Here is a 25,029-nt window from a genome sequence, read left to right on the forward strand (position 1 = left end):
TAATTTAGTTGATTAACTTGATTCTTTAAAAAAAATTAAATTACTCTTTGGACAAACAAAAAACGAACACAAGCAAATAAATAAAAAATTCAGTTGATTCTCAAAAAAAAAAAAAAAAAAAAAATGCATGATTGGTTAAACAACAAATAATGGCTGTTTCTCAGAAAATAATATAATTGCAAAATTATGTTTGATTGCCCCCAGAATCGCATGATTGGACAAGCAAAAACAAGCAATGAAACAAATAAATAATTGCATAAGTGGATAAATAAATAAATAAATAAACAAACAAATAAATAAATGAAGCCTGATTGGATAAACAACAAATAATGGCTGTTTCTCAGAAAATAATATAATTGCTCAATGAGACAAACATGTAAACAAAAAAATAATGTTTGATTGCCCCCAGAATCGCATGATTGGACAAGCAAAAACAAACAATGAAACAAATAAATAATTGCATAAGTGGATAAATAAATAAATGAAGCCTGATTCTTAAAAAAAATTGTTTACACTAGGAAAATCTTTTAAAAGCATTGAAATCACAGTGTGAATATTAAATGACACAGAGTCTCTCGAGTGTGCAGCTGTAATGCACGCACATTGAACTCCCAGACTTCCCATAATGCTCCAGTCACGTGGCCCACTTTATGAAGCCAGACTGTCAAATCTGAAACTTCCTGGGGTGCGATGCAGTACATGCAAGACCATGACATTTACTTCAGCCATGTAACTCGTCAAAGGATCGCGCGTTTGTAAGGAGTCAATCTACTTAAAGCGATTAGCGTGGACACTTGTGTGTGTGTGTGGGTGGGTGTGGAGTAGAGCGGGTTTGTTGTTTGAGGAGGATGTGTGTGTGCTGACAGCGGCACGAGCGGCAAAACCAGCAGCTCCTTATATCTGTGGAAGAGCACGGCATGAAGAGATCAGGTAAGATCATCAAGTATTTAGTTACACCAGTGTCGTGTGTGTGTGTGTGTGTGTGTGTGTGTGTGTGTGTGTGTGTGTGTGTGTGTGTGTGTGTACGCGCGCGATATAAAGTTGTTTTGGATGTCAACGAGTCAGTCACAACACTGATACATTCGATGATTGTTGTTTTGATGGCTCGTGATCCATCCACTCATGTTTTTACTCAGAAAGTCACAACTCCGTTGTATTTATCTTTGTATTTTGGATTATTTGTGTTCATATGTTATGTACAATCCATATGCTATGAGTTAGCCTACTTATATTAATAGTTTGATGATGTCATGTGCTTCTACTGCATCATTACGAAAAGATCTAGATCTCAGATTACAGTGTTTTCTTCTTGGAAAAAAAGTACTGTGGTGGTACCATGGTATAGTGATAGTAATACCATAGTGCTCTGACATATATCATTACCATATATATGCATAGTAATTCAAGCTTCTAAAGAATGACATTGCACTATCATGGTACATTCATCATGGTACCATCATGTTTTCAATTCTATCATGGTAGCCTACTTCTTGGTACTTGGGTATGTTCTTGCGCGTGTCTGGTCTGATTATGTGAATGATTTTGAGAGTCAAAATTCAGTACTTGTTTGGCACAGCTGCTTATTATTTTGGAATTTTCCACTATTAATCTTCTGCTTCTCCCATTTCCTCACAAATGTTTGTTTTCTTGTGTAAACCAGCTAAACCAGTTGAGTACCAGTCCAGCCAGGCTGGGTGGACAGCTTAATAAAAGGCCGAGAGTGGTGAACCATCTTTGGCTGGTTTAAGATGGTGTTTTCAGCATGGTTTTAAAAAAAATCCTACTATATATATATTTTATATATATATATATATATATATATATATATATATATATATATATATATATATATATATATATATATATATATATATATATATATATATATATATATATATATATATTATTTATTTATTTTTAATTAAAAAAAAAATCCATATTTACAGTTTGTTTGATGAATTGACATGGGTTTGAAACGGAAAGTATTCAGAGACTTACTTAAAATAGCTGTAAATAGAACTATAAATATAGATAAACATTTTTATTTTAAATTTTTCTTAAGTTTAATATATTTTAAAACATATGTTGAGTCAGTATGTTATGGTTTGAGGACAAGTGGCTTTAGGGGGAATGTGCAAAAATGGGATGTAAAATTTTGATAAAGAGAAGATAGAAGGAAATACAGCGTTTGTTTTAAGAACAAGCTAGTGATTATCAAGAATTCAATTCAAAGGGGATGTGGCACGTAAAGTTGTGGGACATGTTTTGAAAAAAATCAGACGAATGAAAGGGAGTAAGCTGCAAATGGAGAGCACTTGTAAGACAAGTAAATCTGAATGTTTCAGACATTCTGGGCTGGTACTAACTGACCTAAATTAAGTGATCAAAGTCCTGTTGGAAATGTTCATTGTGAGCATTTATTGCTTTCAGCAGGAACTGTAACACACTAATGCACAGATGTTTTGACTGCTGATCCACATGTAGCAGCAAAATCCATCTTACTGTAAACAGCATTATGACAATGTTCTGACTAAACTCTCCCTGGATGACTGTACACACAGTTCTGGTTGTTTCATTTTAGCCTGCTTATTAATACCGCACAAAAATGACTATTCTGTCATCATTTACTCATCCTCATGATGTTGCATGACTTGTATAACTTCTTCGGAACACAAAAAGAGAAGTTTAGCAGAATATCTGAGCTTCTGTCTTCCACACAATTACATTTTTTAAGTATCAAGTTTGAAATTTAAACCATTATTCACTGACAGTTTGGTCTTGACAGCTGTTGTCACCATTCACTTTCTTTGTATGAATTTCTCCTTTTGTGTAAGAAGGTAAAACGAGTTTCGAGAGACCGCAGTGTTGTTTTCAAACGCTTTTGTGCACTAAACCACTTTCTAAACCTTATAATTTAAACGTAATAATGCCACAAAGGTGATACTCAAGCTTCTCAACCCTGAAGAGCTGAAGTTCCTCAGCTTTCCCACATCCATCCAGCCTATCAGGTTTAATACGGAAGTTTTTATGGGTGCCCAGTCAAGGGTTGCTTTCAAAGAGCTCTCCATTTTGTAAGCCCAGAAAGCTTTTGTCCCTTGGCTTGTTACCAGTCTTTTGGAAAGGGCAACTATACATCTTCCAAAATCTAAGCAGCAGAAGAAAACGGTCTTTTCATCATTCTGATAGCTGTCGTAATTGATGGGGAAAAAGTATAAGTAAATAAATAAATCTTTGTTAAAATAACTACACTTTTATTATGTGTGTGTTGAAACTTTTTGGGGCCACTGTAGTGTTTTGTGAGGGTAAAAAAAACCTTAGATTAATATATATTAGTGTATATTTTATATATAATTTCTCTTATGATGCATATAATTAAGACTAAGATTCTTGAGTAGATGTTCATACCAGGCATATGGTTTCAAGATAAGGTGTACAGTTAAACCTATATGTGTGTTACTATGTTTATAGAGCAGTGAAAGCAATTTAAAACAAGCCAATAGATATTTATAGCATCTAGTTGGCTCTTCTCAGAATCTTCTGAGTTTGTTTTCATAGATGTCTTCCCCTCTTTTTGCTTGCTCTTGCCCATGTTCATAGAGTAGTTAAGCCATTAGCTGTCATACTGCCAAACATTTTAACCACAGACTCCCAAATATTTGAAGTGCATTGATGGTCCATTTATATTATTTAGTGTACGGATTTGTTACATATATGTATGCATAAGCGACATTCATCATTCAATGGGGTTAAAAGGTTGAAGTGTTGTGATTGAGGAATGGGATTACTGTCTCAGACTGTCTGTCTGTCACGACCACTGTTCAACTAAATCCCTGCCCACTGAAATATTAATGCAGCTCAATTATGTGATTACTCCGTTACCCTCAGCTGATGATGGATTGTCTGTATTCAACCCCTCAAATGCAGCTTCAGTGATTGGAGGTGGCGGTTAGCATGAGGCTCTGGTCAAAACAGCTAGAAATGGTGCATCTGAATAATTCTGCCACTTTTTTAGTTGTTGCCATTAATTTTAATGTGAATCATTGTAAATTGCTGTTTCTCTCATCACTTTTCTAATTCTGGACTTGTGTAAGGAAAGTGTTTGTGATTGTTATTGGCAATTTACTGAATCACATCCAGTATTGTACTGACTGTTTTGTAGATATTTTGTAAATGGTATGTATTTTTAGGAAGATTAATGTGTGAAAATCTTAGAACTAAAGTCTAAAACCTAAGTGTAACTAAGACATATGTTTGTTGAATATTCACTAAAAATATAAGGGTGTTTAATTAAAGCAAGGCCTCTCATACAAGTTTGATATACATTATATAATTATACATTATAAAAATACAGTAATTGCAGGAAGATTGTGAAATAATATTACAATTTAACATTTGTTTTCTTTTTTAATGTATTTTTAAAAGCAATTAATTCCTGTGATGCTAAAGTTGAGTTTTTAGCATCATTACTCCAGTCTTCAGTGTCACACGATCCTTCAGAAATCATTCTAATATGCTGATTTGCTGCTCAAGAAACATTTCTTATTATTTTCATGAGTAGAGGGTTCAGCAGATCAGCATTTATTTGAAATAAAAGTCATTTCTAACATTGAAAATGTCATTACTGTGTTTTTTTGTGTGAAAAATTTAATGCAGCTGTGCGGCATAAATAATTTTATTTCCAAAAAAAATACAAATAAAGTGTACAAGATAAAGACAAACAAAACCACATCACTGATTTGGCAGAAAAAAGTTTTTCAGATAATATTTTAACAGAACAAGTACCACTTAAGAAATAATAGTAACGGATTCAAGAAATGACTTTCTTTTTTTTTTACAAATAAGCCAATAAATAAGCATCAGTGACCCAGGTGTTCTTGAAAGTAAGGAACCCACTGCATAATCTGTTTAATATATGTTAAATATGTAAATGTACTCCTTGTTTTCTACTTATTTTTCTAAACCGAAACCGTGTAATATTTGACAAGGCCCTTTCCAGCCTAAGTATCAGTCTGTCACTAATCTGCACTTCTCTTTCCTCTCTCATCTTTCAGTAAGTTGGGAGTCTGGGGCTCTTTGACTGGTGCTGTTGTTGGTGCTGGCTGCCAGGTCATGAAGATCCGCTGGTCGAGGAAGGTGGCTCTCCTGGCCAAGGTCTGCTTCCTCTTTTCTCTGCTATGGCTCTTCTACCTTCTTATAGTCCGTTCGTCCCCCCCGTCTCTTCCTGATAAATATGGTCAACACGACATCCTGGTCCGTGATCTTCCATCTGTCGAGGAGGAGGACTCCGACAGCCTCCAGCGACCCGTTTATGAGAAGCTCCCGCCAGACCACAACGCTCCTGGAGAACATGGCCGAGCCACTCGATTGACCCTCAGCACTGAGGAGAAGAAAGAGGAGGAGTCCAGCATTGAGCGTTACGCCATCAACATCTTCATCAGCGACAAGATCTCTCTTCATCGCCATATTCAAGACAACCGGATGCATGAGTGAGTATGTCTGTCACACTGAAGGGCTCATTACACACCCGACCACCTAGCAGCACCTTAGAAATCACATAGTAAAATGCTAGAAACACTGTAGTAACTGTGGTCCTGACAATTACAGAGAACACCCGAGCAAACGCAGTGAAACTTGTGAAAAACACTTTGAGCACTTTAGTAACTGGCAACCACCTAACAACCATCCAAAATACTCTAGCGACTACTCTGCAAAATGACCCTTAGTAACTCAATAGCAAAGCCCTGGCAAACACATAGCAATGTCTTGGAAATAATTCAGAACACCCTAGAAACTGCTTAGCAACATTCTAACAACATTCAGAACACCTTAATAACTATAGCAACCACAGAGCAGCGTGTAACTGCAACTGTATTGCATCCCTGGCAACCACTAAGCTTTAGCAACCATCCAGAACATCCCAGAAACTGCATGGCAACATGCTAAAAACATTCTGAACAATGTAGTAACTGTATAGAAAAGTGCCTAACAAAGCTGTAGCAACCATCCTGAACACAACAACTACCACACAGCAACATCAAAGACTATAGAATACCCAAGACATGTCACTTGTATAGTTTTGAATGGGGAAAGATGCAATGCATGGCCACTTTATCGAAGGAAGCCCCACCTTCTGAATAAAAGAGCCAGTCGTTAATCGTAAAGTCAGCGTGTCACTGCAGCTGCTGTTAGAAGTCCTGGTTGCTATAAAAACAATCCACATTCTGAGACATGCGCTTAGGACTGCACATGCACACTGGCTGGTCTAGCCTGAAAAATAAGCTTTTTATTGAGCAAAAGAAACAATATTTATGATACAGTTGTAGTCAGATTTAATTTAAGATCTCAATGGTGGTGAACAGTTTTGGAGAATTTGATGTTTCCCCATTCAAAGATATAGGAGCTGCACTTGCATGCCTTAAGAGGCATTTCAAATTTTGGCAACATGCACCTTAGTAACTGATAGAAAAGCCCTGGAAACCACCTAGCAATCCCTTAGCAACCAACTAGAACACTTAGCCACTGCATAGCAACATTCTAACAACACTCAGAACACTGTGATAACTATGGCAAAGCACCTAGTAACCACCCAGAACATCCTAGCAACTGCACAACAACATGGAGCCTAGTAACTGAATAGAAAAGCCCTGACAACCACCTAGCAATGCCTTAGCAACCAACTAGAACACTTAGCAACTGCATAGCAACACTCTAAGAACACTCTGAACACCGTTATAACTATAGCCAAGCGCCTAGTAACCACCCAGAACAACTTAGCAACTGCACAGCAACATGCACCCTAGTAACTGCATAGAAAAGCCCTGACAACCACCTAGAAATGCCTTAGTAACCAACCACAACACTTAGCAACTGCATAGCAATGTTCTAACAACACTTAGAACAACTTAATAACTATAGACCATCCAGAGCACCCTAGCAAAAACAGCTGCATAACAACATTTAGAACACCTTCATAACTGTATAGCAGCCGCCTAGCAATGCCATAGTAACCACCCAGAACACCCTAGCAACCGCACTGCAACAAGTGACTGTATAGCAAAGCCCTGATTTCTACACTTCACCTGCTTACAAATGTTGTCTGTTGTCTGAAATGAACCCATTGCCTGCAGCCAGACAACACGATTAAAAAACCAACAACAATAGAAAACAAAGCTTGGAGAGTTCCTCCGTACAGCAGTGCTTTTGTATGAGAATAATTGTTTCATGGCTCTTGTCACACAATAATGAGTAGGGTTCAAGCTGCTGCCCTGAAAAGAGAACGTGTCCCCTTGGAAGACGAGAAGTGAAACAAATTGGATGCGTTTTTTCCCCCCGCAGTCTTTCAACTGCGCTCCGGTTGCCACATCACAGGCTCTTCTGGAGATCACACATGGCAGTAGCACAATTCTTGGCATCGGCAGGGATTTTTATCTGTTGATGTGAAGTTCTTTTGCTTGCTTTCTGAAATAACTTTCAGGCAAGTTAATTCTTGTCAAAGACTTAAGCATTAGTGCCAGAAATGTTATGCTCTGGATTTTTTTTCTTCCCTCTTTGTAGGGATAATTATTGAATATTTGCTTAAATGTAGTTGCTGTCAGTGAGTATAGAGTCTCTAAATATTTGCGGTGAATTTGAAGAGAGTTCAAGAACCTTCTATGGAACATTATGACTCACTTTATTCAGAATCCCTGCTGAATCTATTTTTCAATGCCCCATCTTTATACTGTCTCCCCTAAACTAAAAGCAGCAACGCTACCAGCATGACTGTATTTTTCAATAGCATCACAGTTCGGCTGTTTTTATAGTGTAGCTTTTCTAGTATAGCAAGCTCAGAGTCACTGGGTCTTATTTTTGGTAGCAGAATATTTTGTTAAATTTATCAAAAATATTTTTAATCAGTTCTTTACATTTGTATTGGCTGTATGTTGGTAAAATAGCTTTATTGTAGTATACATTGTAAGTCTCCAATGCTCTCAAGGCTGCATTTATCTGATCAAAAATATTTTAAAAACCGTATTTTTGTGAAATAATTGCAATTTAAATGAACTTATGTTTTAAAATATTTTAAATGTATTTTATATTTAATTTGAATAATGTGTTATTGTAAGCTGAATATTCAACAGTTATTCTAGTCTTCAGTGTTACATGATCCTTCAGAAATCATTCTGATATGCTGATTTGCTGCTCAAGAAACATGTACAACATTTTTGTGGAATCAGTGATAGTTTTTTTTTTTTTTTTAAGGATTTTTTGGTGAATAGAAAGTTCAAAAGACCAGCATTTAACAGTAAAAACATTTATAATGTTACAAAAGATTACTGTCACGTTTGATCCATATAATGCTTCCTTGCTGAATAAAAGTATTAATGTCTTTCAATTTTGAATGGTAGTGTACATTAAATAATGAGTACCTGCAATTTCAAAGTACAGTTTACTGTCCTTCCATCTCTGTCCTAAAGGGTCTAAAGCTGTTTCTCAGAATACTGTAAGACATGTCTGGCATGTCTGTTCATCTCCCACCTCTCATTCACCTCTGTTTGTTTACAGAGAATCTGTCTCTCAACCAGAAATTGTCATTACAGATTCTGGATTTGAGGAATGAAGGTCAAAGAAAAGAGGACATAACTAGTTTCATGAATTGAATGTAACTTTTATTAATAGACTCCACATGCATCTTTTTGTCAGCCAGATACTTTCTTCACACAAATAATAATTAATAATTGTCATGTGAAACATTATATGCAGTCAGAATACTGCAGGATGAGCATATGGTGTCAGTTTCACAACGATAGATGTTCACATTTGCACTTTATCATGTGTAATTTGTAACACAGGGAACTTTGTCTAAACCACATGTTTTGAATACAAGCCAATTTGCTTAAACATCTGATTAGTTCTTGCCTTTTTTCCCAATGCCAGATGCAAAGCTAAGAAATACAACATCCGTCATCTGCCTACAACGTCAGTGGTAATAGCATTTTACAATGAGGCCTGGTCCACTTTACTCAGAACCATCCATAGTGTGCTGGAGACAACACCTGCCATCCTACTGAAGGAGGTCATACTTGTGGATGACTTCAGTGACCGAGGTGAGGGGACACTTTCTAGGCCAGTGCTTCCCAAACCTGTCCTGGAGGCCCCCCTGCCCTGCACCTTTTGTATGTCTCCCTTATCTAACACACCTGATTCCACTCATCAGGTCGTTAGTAGAGACTGCAAGAACTAAATTGGGTGTGTCTGATTAGGGAGACATACAAAATGTGCAGGGCAGGGGGTCCTTCAGGACAGGTTTGGGAAGCACTGTTCTAGGCAGTTTTCATGTTTGTAAATGTATAATTCCACCAGACTAATTTGAAGCCTTTTCTGTCCTTGAGTATTGGTCTTATCCTGATTGGTCATTGCCAAAACCAATTAACATGCAAATCATTTTTTTGGAAGCAAGGAAAGATAGAGTCTATTAGGTGCTACATTGATTAATAACAAAACCATATTACATATATTTTTACTTTTATATAATGTTGACAATTTTTACGATTAAAAAACTTAAATGACTAATTTTGTAAGATGAACCCATAAAAACTAGTTTTATTTGTAAAAGTGTTTTTTCTCTTTTGAATTTGATAAAATGTTATTTATTTTATTTTTTGTTAAAAGTGGACTCTCTAACGGCAATTTAATAGCCTGTGAAGCTGATATGTAAATATTTATTTAATTTAAATACAACCAGTATTTGCATTGAAGTGTGCTCACACATTTGCATATTTTATGCTTTCTCTGCAAAGCTCTGGATAGTAAGTTAGCTATAGATATTATTCCATATCGGTTTTATATTTGCTGAAATAAAAACTCAATCCAGATGTCTCTTGTAAATCAGTTGTTTTCCTGTTATCCTGCCATTATCTGTTGGATCCTGATAAAAAAGATTCCGATTTGCTTTTGTATGAATTACAGGCTATCTGAAGTCACAGCTGGCTCAGTATGTCAGTAACCTGGAGCGCGTTCGTCTCATTCGCACCAAAAAAAGAGAAGGTCTGGTACGGGCCCGGCTCATTGGCGCCACCTATGCTACAGGACACGTTCTCACCTTCCTTGACTGCCACTGTGAGTGTGTGCCTGGCTGGATCGAGCCACTGCTGGAAAGGTGTCTTTATTTTTTTTGTATTTTTTTTTTTAATCCAATTCAGATGTATCATAGAAACACTTGTGATGTTAATATTTTTTTAAATTGTCTTATCCCTCAGAATTGCCGAGAATGAGAGCACCATCATATGTCCAGTGATTGACACCATTGACTGGAACACATTTGAGTTCTACATGCAGACAGATGAGCCGATGGTAGGCGGCTTTGACTGGAGGCTGACATTCCAGTGGCACGCTGTGCCTGAAATCGATCGCAAGATACGCAAATCCAGAATTGACCCCATTAGGTTGGTTTGTTATCAATTTGTCCAAATCCAGCTTTGCTATGTAGTTTTCTTGGCCATTTTAAAAAAACGATTAGAAATGTTTAAAGTAGGGATGCACACTATTTATCAGACAGATAAATTATCGACCGATATGAGAGAAAATGACGTCATTTTTATTGCTCCGATAAATTAACTAGATCCGATAAAGTATGCTTGCTGGTAAATCAATCAATCAGTCTGATTTATCTGAGATTCGGCATCAAGCAGTTGTTTGTTTTTAGTTCGCTTGAGTTTTCTCACTTTCCTTTGCTTAAATAGCTTGTAAAAGCACCGTGCGTATTTTATTTTCACTTTTAAATTAACAGCAATTTGGCATCAATTGCTTGAATTCAATTCAAGCAACAACAAAATACAACATAGAACATATAGCTAACTTTTATTAACAAAATGAATAAAAACGCACCATGCTATATGCCTAATATAAAATAACCGATAACTTACAAATTTTAAATATGCATGGTAGGCCTATACAAAACTGAAAATCAGTAAAGACTGAGGAACAAATAATTATAAAACGTAGAAAGTTTATTAGTGAGATGGAAAGTTTTGAGGCACGGACTGCATACACCTTGATGTAAAATAATGGGAAAAATATCACAGTTTAAATAAAATAAAAATCAGCAAATACTGTGGAACCAAATAGGCTAAATGAGAAACGAATGTTTAAAAAATAAATAAATAAATAAATAGACCTTCCAGTATCACCTTAGATAAATGGCAGGTCAACAGGCTTTTCAAAATCCAAAAATATTTTTAAAACGGGCGCTTTTACATTTGGTTTTGAAACTTTTCTGCCATAGTCTTGTCTTTTTCACCTCACTCTTGTCAGTCAGCTCGACTCACTCTCCTCAGGTGATAAATTAAATCTGATCTGTGATGTGCGACTGTCGTTCGTTTGGTGTGTTGCATTGAGCAGCCGCGTTCAGTTTTAATTGTAGTGTCTGTTCTCTAACTGAACTAAATGATTTTTATTACTATTAAAAAAATGAAAATGACAGTGAGTGACGGTGCTGCGGCGGGCGAGTGATAACAGGTATTGCGACTTAACAACCTTGGTATGAGGATGCACTTTATTTTTTTGATATTTTTTTTTTTACATGCACTTTTGTTTTTAATTTTTTTCGAGGCTGACAAATGTCAATGCATTTTTTTTATAATGTATTTGAAAACACGTGACTTAAAGACAGTGTTGTGCAAGTTACTTCCAAACTGTAATACATTACAGATTACTTGTTACTGTTATTTAAAAGTAATTCCTTACCTTACAATATTACTGTCTCCGAATTGTAATGCGTTACATGACTCCTGTATTACTTTTGAGTTACTTTCACCAAAATAACTACAGAAGTAGAACTTAACTTTCTAAAATGACAAAATGTACTAGAGACCTGCCCTAATGGCAAAGTGTTTATTTCGTTCTGGCTTTTTATTAAGTTCATTTAGAAAAAACGTTGAGCATTTTGTTCATTAAATAAGTTTTTTCTTTCTTAAAGTAACGACCAAGCGGCAGACCGGCAGGCTGATCATAGCTTATGTTTGATCAATTTAGCCTTGTCAAATCATCATGACTTGCCTAAAATAAAATCTATAGATATAATAAAACAGGTCAAGCATATAATTTATTAATTTATTAAAATTATAATATAAAAATATGAACTTATCGGTATCGACATCGACCATGAGAAGGACTTAATTATCGGTTATCGGTATCGATTAAATTCTTTCATATCGTGCATCCCTAGTTCAAAGGGATAGTGATGCTCACCAGTAAATTGCTTCAATCCTGTTATTTATTCTGAGGAACACAAAAGGAGAAACCGGACAATATCACTATATTTCACATCATTACTGTTTAAAGTAATATAAAATTACTTTAAAAGTCGTGGTCTAATGGTTAGAGAGTTGGACTCGTAACCCAAAGGTTGCGTGCTCGAGTCTCGGTACCGGCAGGAATTGTAGGTTGGGGGAATGAATGTACAGCGCTCTCTTCCACCTTCAATACCACGACTGAGGTGAGACCCTTGAGCTGCCCACTGCTGTGTGTGTGCACTTAGGATGGGTTAAATGCAGAGCACAAATTCCAAGTATGGGCCACCATACTTGGCCACGTCACGTCACTTTCAAAATGTTTTTTTTTAAATGTATTGCTCCATATTGGATATTTATATCATGTGGTATTATATATTTAATTATTCATGATTATTTCCTCTATTTCTACAATCAGATTACTTTTGCTGTCATCTGAAAGTTAACATTTAATATACCGTTCATTTAATAAGTGTTATATGTAAAATTTAGCAAATCTTGAATTGAATATCCATTTTTCTTACTGTTCATTCTAATGGTGTGATTCATTGATTTTTAGAAGTTTAGTATTTTTTTTTTTTTTGACAAAATAGTAATTTAATATTGGTAATTTATCAGTTGTCGGCCATAAAATAATTATCAGCCAAAATTTTATTTTTTAAACATTCCTAAATTATATTCATAAGGGTTTGGAATGACGCGAGTTAACTATCCCTTAAATACATTTGGGTCTCTCGTTCTTCCAGTAAAAACTTTCAGGAAGTTATTTTCAGAAGGAAATGGACTGAAATAGGATTGCAGTGATATTGTGTTGATTAAATTCACTTGCAGTGCAGTGAATAGACTATAATTTAATGCTCAGACCCAGGGGTACTTTCAAATACTGTCCAGTTCTGCGCTAGATTTCTCTCAAGGCTCATCCGAGGGCAGACCCAGAGGCGCTCACTGAAAACTAAGAAGCACTTACCTGCTAGAAAATTGGTGCTAGGGAATATCTCTGATGAATTGCCAATGCTCTGCTGCTTTTCATTTCACAGGTCTCCCACTATGGCAGGGGGCCTATTTGCCGTCAGCAAGGCCTACTTTGAGTATCTGGGCACTTACGACATGGGCATGGAGGTCTGGGGAGGAGAGAATCTAGAGCTTTCTTTCCGGGTAAGACTCCTGTATTCTGTATTCCATTACCTTTTGTACTGGTAATTTGCATAGGCTTCCCATCGGAGCGTGTAGACGGGTTTTTGGTAGCTTAAGAGACTGCGAGCCACTGTTCATAATTAGACACATCTCTCATATTGGATTTCTTTTTTTAGCCTATACCTAGAAATGAAGATTGATAGTGTATACCATGGAGTAATCTTTTATGCATATGGAAACGGAATACAATGCTGTATCTTCCAGGACCGTATGACGCTCATGTATAATTGATGTGCTGTGAATTGGTATACAGAAGCATCTGGGAAATAAAGCTGGAAAATAGATAAAAATGTTTTGTTTTTTTGGTGTCTCAATAGATCTAAAGCACTGTTGTTATGTCATGTTTTATTTCTGACAGGAGGTGCATTCCAATAAAATCAGACAATTTAAGTTTGTAAACTAAAAATGTTGGGTTTGTGTGCAGAAAAATTATGCAGGATGAGTCGAATCTCATTAAATAAATGATGATGCTCTAGAAACATGCTGTGGGGTTATTAGCTTTCATTTTAAAGTAACTTCTTCAATGTTAAAATACTTTATGAAGTGTGAACGTTGGTCTTTTGTTTGCCATCCTGAATAGCCAGACACAGCCTGTTTTAAAATGATTTATTGTTGTATTATTTATAATTAATACATATGTAATTACCAAATGTGCGCTTTTTATTTATTCATAATTTTATTTGAATATTTATTCATTATTGTTGTGACACTAGTGGTACAGAAATTATATACTTCACTTTTTATTATAATTTATTATATTAATAATGTAATATGCAATAAATTTAATGCATAATTTTCTATTGCTATTTATTACTTTTTAATAAGAATATTTGTTCAATACTTTACCTTCCTTAATTAAAACACTACAGTATATTGTCTTTTTTCTTTTAAATCAGAAAATCACTTTGATCTCTTTTAGGATATGATTGGCTATTTGAAATTAGAGTTTTATTGGGTGATTCTTGTTTATTTTTATTCATTTTGTTAATTTGTCTTTTTAAGGAATATTTTATTTCTTGCAGGTGTGGCAGTGTGGAGGGTCTTTAGAAATTCACCCATGCTCCCACGTGGGTCACGTGTTCCCCAAGAAAGCTCCATACTCCCGATCCAACTTCCTTCAGAACACTGTCCGTGCTGCGGAGGTTTGGATGGACTCTTACAAGCAGCACTTCTATAACCGAAACCCTCCAGCACGCAAGGTACACCTCCATCCTCCACAGCCTTTCATTGGGCAATATCCTGTGCCGTTGCATAATCTGAGGTGTACAGCCGTTGTGTTATTTCCTCATTTAACTGGTTTAGTTGCTATTAGTGCAAGTGCTGTTCTTAAAATTGTTTACGTGCTCACAAAGGGGAAAAACTGTGAAAGAGATAAATGACGCTCAGGTTTTGCCTGAGTGCTTCCTGTTCTATCGGTTTACAGTATTTGTTCTTCCTTTGGATGTCTCTGAAAAGCTTATTAGCTGACAAAGATAATAAAACTAGGCCAAACATATATTATATCACCCTGGCTGACATGAATCTGGCATGTAACTCCATATTACTTTGTAGAGAATTTACATTATTAATGACGCAGAGCTGTGATCAAATAATAAATCACTCTCTATAGCCACGAGTAACAATATTTGTTGTTCATGCACATCAGGTCTGAATGTGCAAACACCCTTTAAAAGCCTAAATTAGTATTATCATGTTTACCTGATGGAGTTCACACTTGGTTAGTTTGAAGTGTGTCGTGGCAGTTCTTGTGTCAACATTACAGGACAGCTAACAGGAGGTACGTACGTGGCGTTCTGTTTGATAGACATGTAGTCTAAGAACTTACAACTAGAGTAAAGTATAACAAAGTTCAATAAAGTTAATCTTGTCATGCAAAAGAGACCAAACAAACACACATTAGCTTTCACAGACGTACTACATATGTTCCACTAAATATCTTTGCACCTGTAGGAATCATATGGGGATATATCTGAAAGGATTGCGCTGCGAAATCGGCTTCAATGTAAGAGTTTTGAATGGTACCTGCAGAACATCTATCCCGGTCTACATGTGCCAGAAGACAGGCCTAGCTGGCACGGAGCGGTAAGTGACTAATGTAATCTAATCTGATTCCCTCCAGAGTACTTTTTAATGTCATTCTCGCTATTGTTTCCACTGGTTTTACATATGTTCTGGTTTCTGGTGTAGGTGCGTAGTGCCGGAGTCCACTCTGAATGTCTGGACTATAACGCCCCGGACCACAACCCCACAGGAGCTCATCTGTCCCTGTTCGGCTGCCATGGTCAAGGTGGTAACCAGGTAGCTATCATAAATATTAAGTTATCAAAATTAAGATATCTCTTACCTCAGTGGTTTTCAGTTTCTTTCCTTTTGCCCACTTTTTTGTGATTCTCGCCATAATTTGATCAGAAATTTGGCCAAATGTTTTAGCACTTAGTATTGAGTAATGAAAAAAATATATTTATTCAGGCCAAAGTGACATACAAATGTTGAAAAACAAGCAAGTATCTTTAAGGAGACAACAGTTTTAGTGACAATGCTATTGTGTTTCGGTCACAATTAACAATACGTTTCCATGGTAACACTTTATTATATTATTAACTTTTAGTAACTATTTGCTTATTAGCATGCATATTATTAACATATTGGTTTATTAGTACTTAAAGCACACATTCTGCATGATCATATTCTACATCCCTAATCCTACCCAATACCTAAACTTAACAACTACCTTACTAATTATTAATAAGCAGCAAATTAGGAGTTTGAGGCAAAAGTCATAGTTAATGGTTTGTTGTTAATAGCAAGAATTGGACCTTTAAATAAAGTGTGACCATTTACAATTAGATTAATATAAACTAACAATTAAAACCTTTCATTAATCTTAATGTTAATTTCAACATTTACTAATACATTTTTTTTATATCAAAAGTTGTATCTGTTAATATTATTTAATAAACCTGACATGAACTCTAACAATGAACAGTTGTATTGTTATTTTATTTAACAAAGATTAGTAAATACTGTAACAAATGTATTGCTCTTTATTAGTTAATGTTAGTTGACTAGGGTTAACTAATGAAGCTTATTGTACATTTGTCTGTTCTTTCTGTTTTCACTTTTGTTGAATAATAAAAATCATTAAAAAAAAATCATAACTTTGTCACTAGGTCTACATTGTTTCCACAAAATGCAATATTAAAACATTTTGATAACATTATTTTAGATGACTTTTAAAATATCTATAAATTAATAAATAAAAACAGTACTGCTCTGCATATGTGCAAAATATTTGCCTAATATTTTTAAATGTATCATTCAGCCATGTTTTTTTCATCTTCTGAACACAAATGGAGATAAAGCAAAATGACTGTGAATATGACGGTTGAGCTATAAAAACGTATCAAAGTGTTTCTCGTGACTAAGCGTGTGCTAAATTTCTAGTCTTCTGAATGCATATACAGGTACATCTCAAAAAATTAGAATATCTTGAAAAAGTTCATTTTTTTTCTTGTAACATTTAAAAAAGTGAAACTTTCATATATTTTAGATTCATTACATGTAAAACATTTCAAATGTTTTTTCGTTTTAATTTTGATGATTAGAGCTTACAGCTTATGAAAGTAGTTTACAGAGTGCTGTATCAAAGCATATTAAATGCAAAGTTGACTGGAAGGAAGAATTTGGGTAGGAAAAGGTGCACAAGCAACAGGGATGACCGCAAGCTTGAGAATACTGTCAAGCAAAGCTGATTCAAACACTTGTGAGAGCTTCACAAGGAGTGGACTGAAGCTGGAGTCAGTGCATCAGTGCGTCTTCAGGAAAAGGGCTACCAAGCCGCTTCTGAACCAGAGACAACATCAGAACCTGGGCTAAGGAGAAAAAGAACTGGACTGTTGCTCAGTGGTCCAAAGTCCTCTTTTCAGATGAAAGTAAATTTTGCATTTCATTTGGAAATCAAGGTCCCAGAGTCTGGAGGAAGAGTGGAGAGGCACAGAATCCATGTTGCTTGAAGTCCAGTGTGAAGTTTCCACAGTCAGTGATGATTTGGGCTGCCATGTCATCTGCTGGTGTTGGTCCACTGTGTTTTCTGAAGTCCACAGTCAACGCAGCCATCTACCAGGAAATTTTAGAGCACTTCATGCTTCCTTCTGCTGACAAGCTTTATGGAGATGCTGATTTCATTTTCCAGCAGGACTTGGCACCTGCCCACACTGCCAAAGGTACCAAAAGCTGGTTCAATGACCATGGTGTTTCTGTGCTTGATTGGCTAGCAAACTCGCCTGACCTGAACCCCATAGAGAATCTATGGGATATTGTCAAGAGGAAGATGAGAGACCCCAGACCCAACAATGCAGATGACCTGAAGGCTGCTATCAAAGCAACATGGGCTTCCATTACACCTGAGCAGTGCCACGGGCTGATTGCATCCATGCCACGCCGCATTGATGCAGTAATTCATGCAAAAGGAGGCCCAACCAAGTATTGAGTGCATAGAAATGAACATGCTTTTCAGAAGCCTGACATTTCTGTTTAAAATATTTTTTTTTTTATTGATCTTATGTAATATTCAAATGTTTTGAGACACTGAATTTTGGGTTTTCATTATCCGTAAGCCATAATCATCAAAATTTCAAGAAATAAAGGCTTGAAATATTTCGCTGTGTAATGAATCTATATAATATATGGATTTCACTTTCTGAAATGAGTGACAAAAAATATTGACCTTTTTCACGATATTCAAATTTTTTTAGATGCACCTGTAATAGCTTTTGTGTGACAAATAGATTGAAAATTCAAGTCAAATATAACATTGTGGTACATGCTTATGTAACTCCAGTGCATATAAGCAGAATATAGTGGAGGAGAATGAGTTAATTGGTTCTCACACGTATCATTAATATGGCAAATTTGAATTTGAGTAAGTGAATGAGATTTGAGAATAGCCTCCCACAGGGACTTCACTTCACACTTTGGAAGCTGCAGTTACCCCACAGCCTGACATCTCTAAAATGGATTAAAGGGGGCTTTCTATTCATGCCAGAGCTATCGAGTAACTTTAAAAATGAGCATGAGGTGCATTTCACTTCCAGTTATATAACCCCTACGACAGCAGATGCGGGATATCCTTCAGACCCTGTTTGTTGCGTTTGCAGTGAAACAAAGCGAGCTTTATTTGTGCTGAAATATAATCCTTCCTGAGATGTTCTGCCCTTCTGAATTTTGTTATTTATCTAGTGTCACAGTTGGAGAAATGAATGAGTTGAGGATGTATATTTAATGGAAAGGGACGCCTGCACATGTGGCATATGTCACCGCTGTGCATCAAGGGACCCCTGAAGTAGCAGCATGTGTGAGTGAAAATCAATGTTTCCACAGCCAAGGCTAAAAAGGAAACCTTAGCCACTTCTGCTCAAAGATAGCCGTCTGTATGAAATATACATGTGGCCATTGAGACAAATGGTGACTGCAGTTTGAACTGCATAGAAGCCTTCTCTTCACTGAGGTCACATCTGTCCATCTGAAAAACACTGGAGAGGAGTTAGTTCTCTAAATAGCTACACTTTTTAGTTTCTTTCAGCTTTGTTTTTATTCCAGCTTTCAAACCTTTACCCTCGAAGGATCTACTTCTGATCTTCCACCTGGAGAAATTACTTGCTTATGAATTATTAACCCAACTATGATTAACATCCCTGCAAACATCCTTATCTGTTGCTTAAATGACATTTGCTACAGAGCCTGTTTTTAATGAGTTCCTCATGCAACAAGATATATATATATATATATATATATGTGTGTGTGTGTATATGAAGAGTTTATTTGCAAAATCATGTTTTTGTGTGAAACTGTGTGAAAGCTTTTAACAAATTCTCAAAAATCATGTTTTTTCATCGTGTATTCCAATTGATCTCAATCAAACTGCAGTTAGGTTATTTTAACTAGGTTAACAGCTAACTAACACAAAAACATGATTTTGCAAATAAACCCTTCATATACACACACACACACACACACACACACACACACATATATATATATATCTTGATTGAACATGTATACATATATACACACACACAGTCATGGCCAAAAATACTGGCACCCTTGGTAAATCAAAGAAGGCTGTGAAAATTTATCTGCATTGTTAATCCTTTTGATCTTATTTAAAAAATTCACAATCTAACCTTTCATTGGATAATAAGAATTTAAAATGGGGGGGGATATCATTATGAAATAAATGTTTTTCCTCAAATACACGTTGGACAATTATTGGCACCCCTAAACATTCTTATGAGTAAAATATCTCTGAAGTATATCCCCATTCATATTCACAATTTTGAGCACTACAGAGTGATTATGAACATGAAATTATCCAGCCATGGCTTCCTGTTTCACAGAAATATAAATAGGAGGGAAAACAAAGCCCAAATTCCTTTAATCATCCATCACAATGAGAAAAACCCAAGAATATATTTCTGATGTGCAGCAAAATATAATTGAGCTTCACAAATTAGTGAAGTGGCTTTAAGAAAAGAGCTAGAGGAGTGAAAATTAGAGCAGGGTGATAATTAAGATTTTCAAATCAACAGAAAATGTTACGAAACTGCCTGGAAGAGGACGCGTGTCTATATCGTCCTAATGCACTGTGAGGAGAGTTTGAGTGGCTAAAGACTCTCCAAGGACCACAGCTGGAGAATTGCAGAAAATAGTGTCTCGAGGTCAGAAAACCTTAAAAGAAAATAGTCAAACAGCACCTACATCACCACATGTTTGGGAGGGTTTCAAGAAAAATTCTCCTAGCTCATCCAAAAACAAACTCCAGCATATTCAGTTATCAGACACGACTGGAACTTCTGGGACTGGCTTCTATGGTCAGATAAAACAAAAAAAAATAGCTTTTTAGCAGCAAACACTCAAGATGGGTTTGGAGAACACAGGGATAAAAAGTACCCCATGAAATATACTGCTGTATTTATGTTGTCGTGGGCCTATATTTCTGCTGGAGGTCCTGGACATCTTGTTTAGACACATGGCATCATGGATTCTATCAAATACCAACAGATAAAAAATCATTAAGTGACTGACTCTGTTAGAAATCTTAGAAATCCATGTTTGGATCTTCCAACCGGACAATAATCCAAACAAAAACCATAAAAACAACACAAAAATGGGTCACGGAGCACAAAACCAAGCTTCTGCTGTGGCCATTCCAGTCCTCTGACATGAACCCTGTAGAAAATGAGTGAAGTGAACTGAAGAGAAGAAGCACCAACATGGAGCTGGGAATCTAAAGGGTCAGGAGTGATTCTGGATGAAGGAATGGTCTCTGATCTCTTGTCAGGTGTTCTTTAACCTCATCAGGCATTATAGGAGAAAATTTAGAGCTTTTAAACTGGCAAATGGAGGTTTAAAAAAGTATTGAATAAAAGGGTGCCGTTAATTATGGCCAATGTGTATTAGAGAAAATTTTCATAAGGATATTTCCCCCCTTTTTAATTTCTTATTATGCAATGAAAGGTTAGATTTTTGTGATTTTAAAAAAAATAATAAATAAATAAAAAAGCTCAAAAGGATTAACGATGCAGATAAATTTTTACCAAGGGTGCCGATATTTTTGGCCATTACTGTGTGCTTCCGCATATATATATATATATATATATATATATATATATACACACACACTTTATATAATATTTTTTCTAAATTTTTTTCTGCCTTTTGTATTTCAATATTTAGGCATTTGCTCAGAAATGGATTAATATTAAAAAAAGTGTAGCCAAGTAGATTCAAATCATGCAAATAATAATGCGTACATAAAAAATGATATACACTATTGTGCACTACAGTATATTTTAAAGATTTATTATGCTACAAAGATTTCTAATTCAAATAATTTTTTTTTTTAACTGTTTTTAACATTTATAGTAATAAAAATGTTTCTTGAGCAGCAAATCAACATATTAGAATGATTTCTGAAGGATCGTTCTGACACTAAAGCCTGAAGCAATGATGCTGAAAATTCAGCTTTGCCATCACAGGAATAAATTACATTTTAAAATGTATATAAAATTGTTTTAAATTGTAATATTAATATTGTGAATTATTATTATTATTATTGTTATTATACTGTATTTTTGATCAAATAAATGTAACCTTGGTAAGCATTTAAGAGACTTATTAAAAATAAAAATTTAAACCAAAATGTACAAAAATGTAATTGAAATAAAAATAAGAAATAATTAAATTGCAAATAAAATATTACAGTGTACATCAAATTTTAATGTGCCAGTGAAATATGCCACTGAACTTTTCTAAATGGAAGCAAACAAATAGTTGCATCATAGATATGAATTGATTAATTGAAATTGGCTGTTCACCATCAACAATATGTGAGAAAAAAACAAAACATATGCAAAGGTGCCAAATTTCTTTTCAAACTTAATGTTATTTCTCTCTCTGTCTCTCAGTACTTCGAGTACACATCTCAAAAGGAGATTCGGTTTAACTCCGTGACTGAGCTGTGCGCTGAGTTTCAGGATGGAATGACACACATAGGGATGAAGCATTGTCCGCGAGACGGTGCTCCCAGACCTCCCGGCATCATCTGGGAGTTCAGAGACGTGAGTCTGCTCGCCCACAGCTCACATTATCACTGAAGTGCCATCAGCAAACAGGATGAGATAAGAGACAAACACAGTTATTGTATATCAGATCTGCTCTGTTGTTGCATTTCCATGCTAAAAATTCCTTATCTAGCATTTGTGTCTTTTCAGGATGGCAGCATATATCACCCTCATTCAAACATGTGTATCACTTCCTACCGCACAGAAGACGGCCGTGCAGATATCCAGATGAGAAGTTGCTCTCCTGGAGACAAACACCAGCACTGGAGCTTTGAGGGATTTTAAACCCCATGTGAACCTGGATGTAAGTGCAATTATAAAAAAAGAACATCACTTCCAGCTTGGCATAAAAAAAAAAAAGAACAGGCAAAAAAAATGGGACCCATCCCTCCATATAGTGCCTTTGCAAACCAAAGTGGACATACTTGTAGTGCCAGTTCTTGCATTTCCTTGTTAGAGACGTTCAGTGTGCTATGATAAGTACAAAGTGCTTATTAATAATACATTGTAGCATAACAAATTCAACCATCTAGCGTGTTGGAGCAGCATTTTTTGTTTACATTGATGAACTATATGCTTTTAGTGAATCGTTTTTAGACTCAGCAGTAGCTAATCTTTAGATCTACTGCACAGCGATTTTATTTAATTGTACCAGAAGTGACTGATTTGAGGATGTGAGTGGGTTTGCTTGATTGTCAATTGTTGTTCTCCTTTTGTCATTTTGAGGCTGGTTTTTGTATTACTAAGGTATTTAGGGTCTTTTCACCTGATTTCGTGTAAGCTGCATGGACTATTTTGGCACACTGGTCTGGTGTTGATGGAACTGTACCAGCATTTTAGGTATCACTAGCACTAACAGCAGTGTTCAAGTAGTTTGTTAATGATGTATGTACACTTCAATTTGAAGCAGATTACAGAAATTGTACTTAAGAGTTGGTATAAACTGTACAGCAATTGTGGACCAAATGTTTCAAATCCTAAACCGTTTTTAGTAGTTTTGCTCTACTACACATTTGGGAATTGTTTTCCTAGACTCACCAGAAAGTGCCTCTTCAACCTGACTTTTTAAAAAGGTGCATTTTCTTTCACAAATCAGAGTATTACAGTACTTTATCATGATGTTGGCCAAAGTAAAATTCAGAAAATTGACTAAGTGCTTTTATCACGGGTCTTCCAGCTTTCACACATTCAAAACTGAATAATGTATCAATGTGTTTGGTAAACGTCTTGAAAATGCTATATTGTTAATAACCAAACATGGATAACACCTTATTTTTGCACTAAAATGCATTTAAAATGGCAACATCATTTTTCTAGGTCTCATTCTTTGTAATTGTCCGTGAATTCAATGGTTTAAAGGGATTGTGGGTTTAAAGTGAACATGAAATTTGAATTACTACTGATGATCACCACAAACTGTGCTTTATGTGTTTTGCTTATCGACTGTAATGAAGTATTTTTGAAACATGGAAAAAAGTAAAGTATTTTTGTCTCAATGAATTAAATTAAATTCTAAATGTTACATTGTTTTAGTGGTTGTTTATCTTGTCAATGTGACCTGTCCTTGATTTTCTGTTGCTGTGCCATCTAGTGGTGAGAAAATAAGATGTGAGATTAGAATCCAAACCGTTTTATTTTCATGATAAATGCATTCAGTCGAGATTTGATTAGGTAAAGTTCCCAATTTTACATCTCCTTAAAATAAGGTGTTCCCTGCACAGTTTTACATTTGTGACCTGAGCCTCTTTAATAAACTAGATCACGAGGAACCACATGAGGTTCTGCCAAGTCAGGTTCAAATGTTTAATACTAAACATGTAAACCTCACGTAACTACATAAATAAAGCTGGAGGTCCCTGAACATTGTCATGCTGCTTCCATAAATAAAGCTGTATTTTCCTCTATGACTTGAGATTGGATTGTGGGCAATAGGTGCGTGATGAGTCTAAATGGACATAGAAAAGCGGTTTTACATAGTTGTGTGTTCATACTGTATGTGGTAAATGACTGCAACATTGTGTTCAGTGTACCATAGATTATTACAACACTCTTTGGATCTTTTACAATAAGAGTGTTCAATCAAAAAACTGTGGCACTCAAATTACCATCTCACCTCTCTGACAGCCTAATCAATAATTAAACATTAATTTGGATAAACATACATTTTGCTTGCAACATGCATCATCTTACATATTTATTATAAAATATTACAGTATTATGTGGATGTAGATTTGGAAGTTAAAGTTCTGGAAAAAAAAGTACTGATTAATTCCATTTCAGTATTTCTAGAAACTGTAGTGACAGTGATTAAATATAACTATAGTATCATGTTGTAATTCATACATTTTTATAATTTAATTAAATAAAGGAACTTGATTTTTTTAATAAAATGGTTACTTAAGTTATATATTTTTTTAATCCTTTTAATATTTTTTTGATCACTTTATGCCATCAAAGGGAGCAGCCCATCTTTCTTAATCAGCTTTTCAAAATGGAAACTTTGGCGTAATTCACATACGTTCACATCAGTAAGTTTGATTTTAAATAACCCACGAGAATGCTGAAAACGTCTCTGGTTATGTATGTAACCTTAGTTCCCTGAAGGGAACGAGACGCTGCGTTGAAACGCTAGGGGGAACGTTTTCAGCATGACCGCACTCTGAATCACATGTGTAATCTGTCCAATGGAAGGGCGAGACGTTTCAGACGGGTGACGTAATCGACCAGGAAGCATAAAAGCACGTGCGGTGGAACCAGAGGAACTGGTTCCGGCGTTTGCTTCTAGAAATGAAGCAACCGCTCACAGGGATGCCAGAAGCATGGCCTCGAGGCGCAGCATCTTGTTCCCTTCAGGGAACCAGGGTTACATGCGTAACCTGAGACGTTCCCTTCCAGGAACTCGAGCTGCGTCGAAACACTAGGGGAACGAGATGCCCACGCCTCCA

General features: G+C 35.8%; 1 protein-coding gene across 1 annotated transcript; it reads left to right on the forward strand.

Annotated features, from left to right (window-relative positions):
• The first annotated feature begins 632 nt into the window (after positions 1 to 632).
• Positions 633 to 23,984, forward strand: LOC306846845 (polypeptide N-acetylgalactosaminyltransferase 4-like). The gene is made up of 11 exons (XM_079380496.1): positions 633 to 930; positions 5,052 to 5,486; positions 8,917 to 9,086; positions 9,949 to 10,138; positions 10,239 to 10,424; positions 13,307 to 13,424; positions 14,486 to 14,662; positions 15,414 to 15,545; positions 15,651 to 15,761; positions 21,929 to 22,081; positions 22,235 to 23,984. Exons 2-11 carry the CDS (start codon positions 5,110 to 5,112, stop codon positions 22,367 to 22,369), a joined length of 1,749 nt encoding a protein of 582 aa, XP_079236622.1. The 5' UTR covers positions 633 to 930; positions 5,052 to 5,109; the 3' UTR covers positions 22,370 to 23,984.
• Positions 23,985 to 25,029: the final 1,045 nt, after the last annotated feature.

This window comes from Barbus barbus (genome assembly GCF_936440315.1).
Source record: "Barbus barbus genome assembly, chromosome: 27".
In the NCBI taxonomy this organism is placed as follows: domain Eukaryota; kingdom Metazoa; phylum Chordata; class Actinopteri; order Cypriniformes; family Cyprinidae; genus Barbus; species Barbus barbus.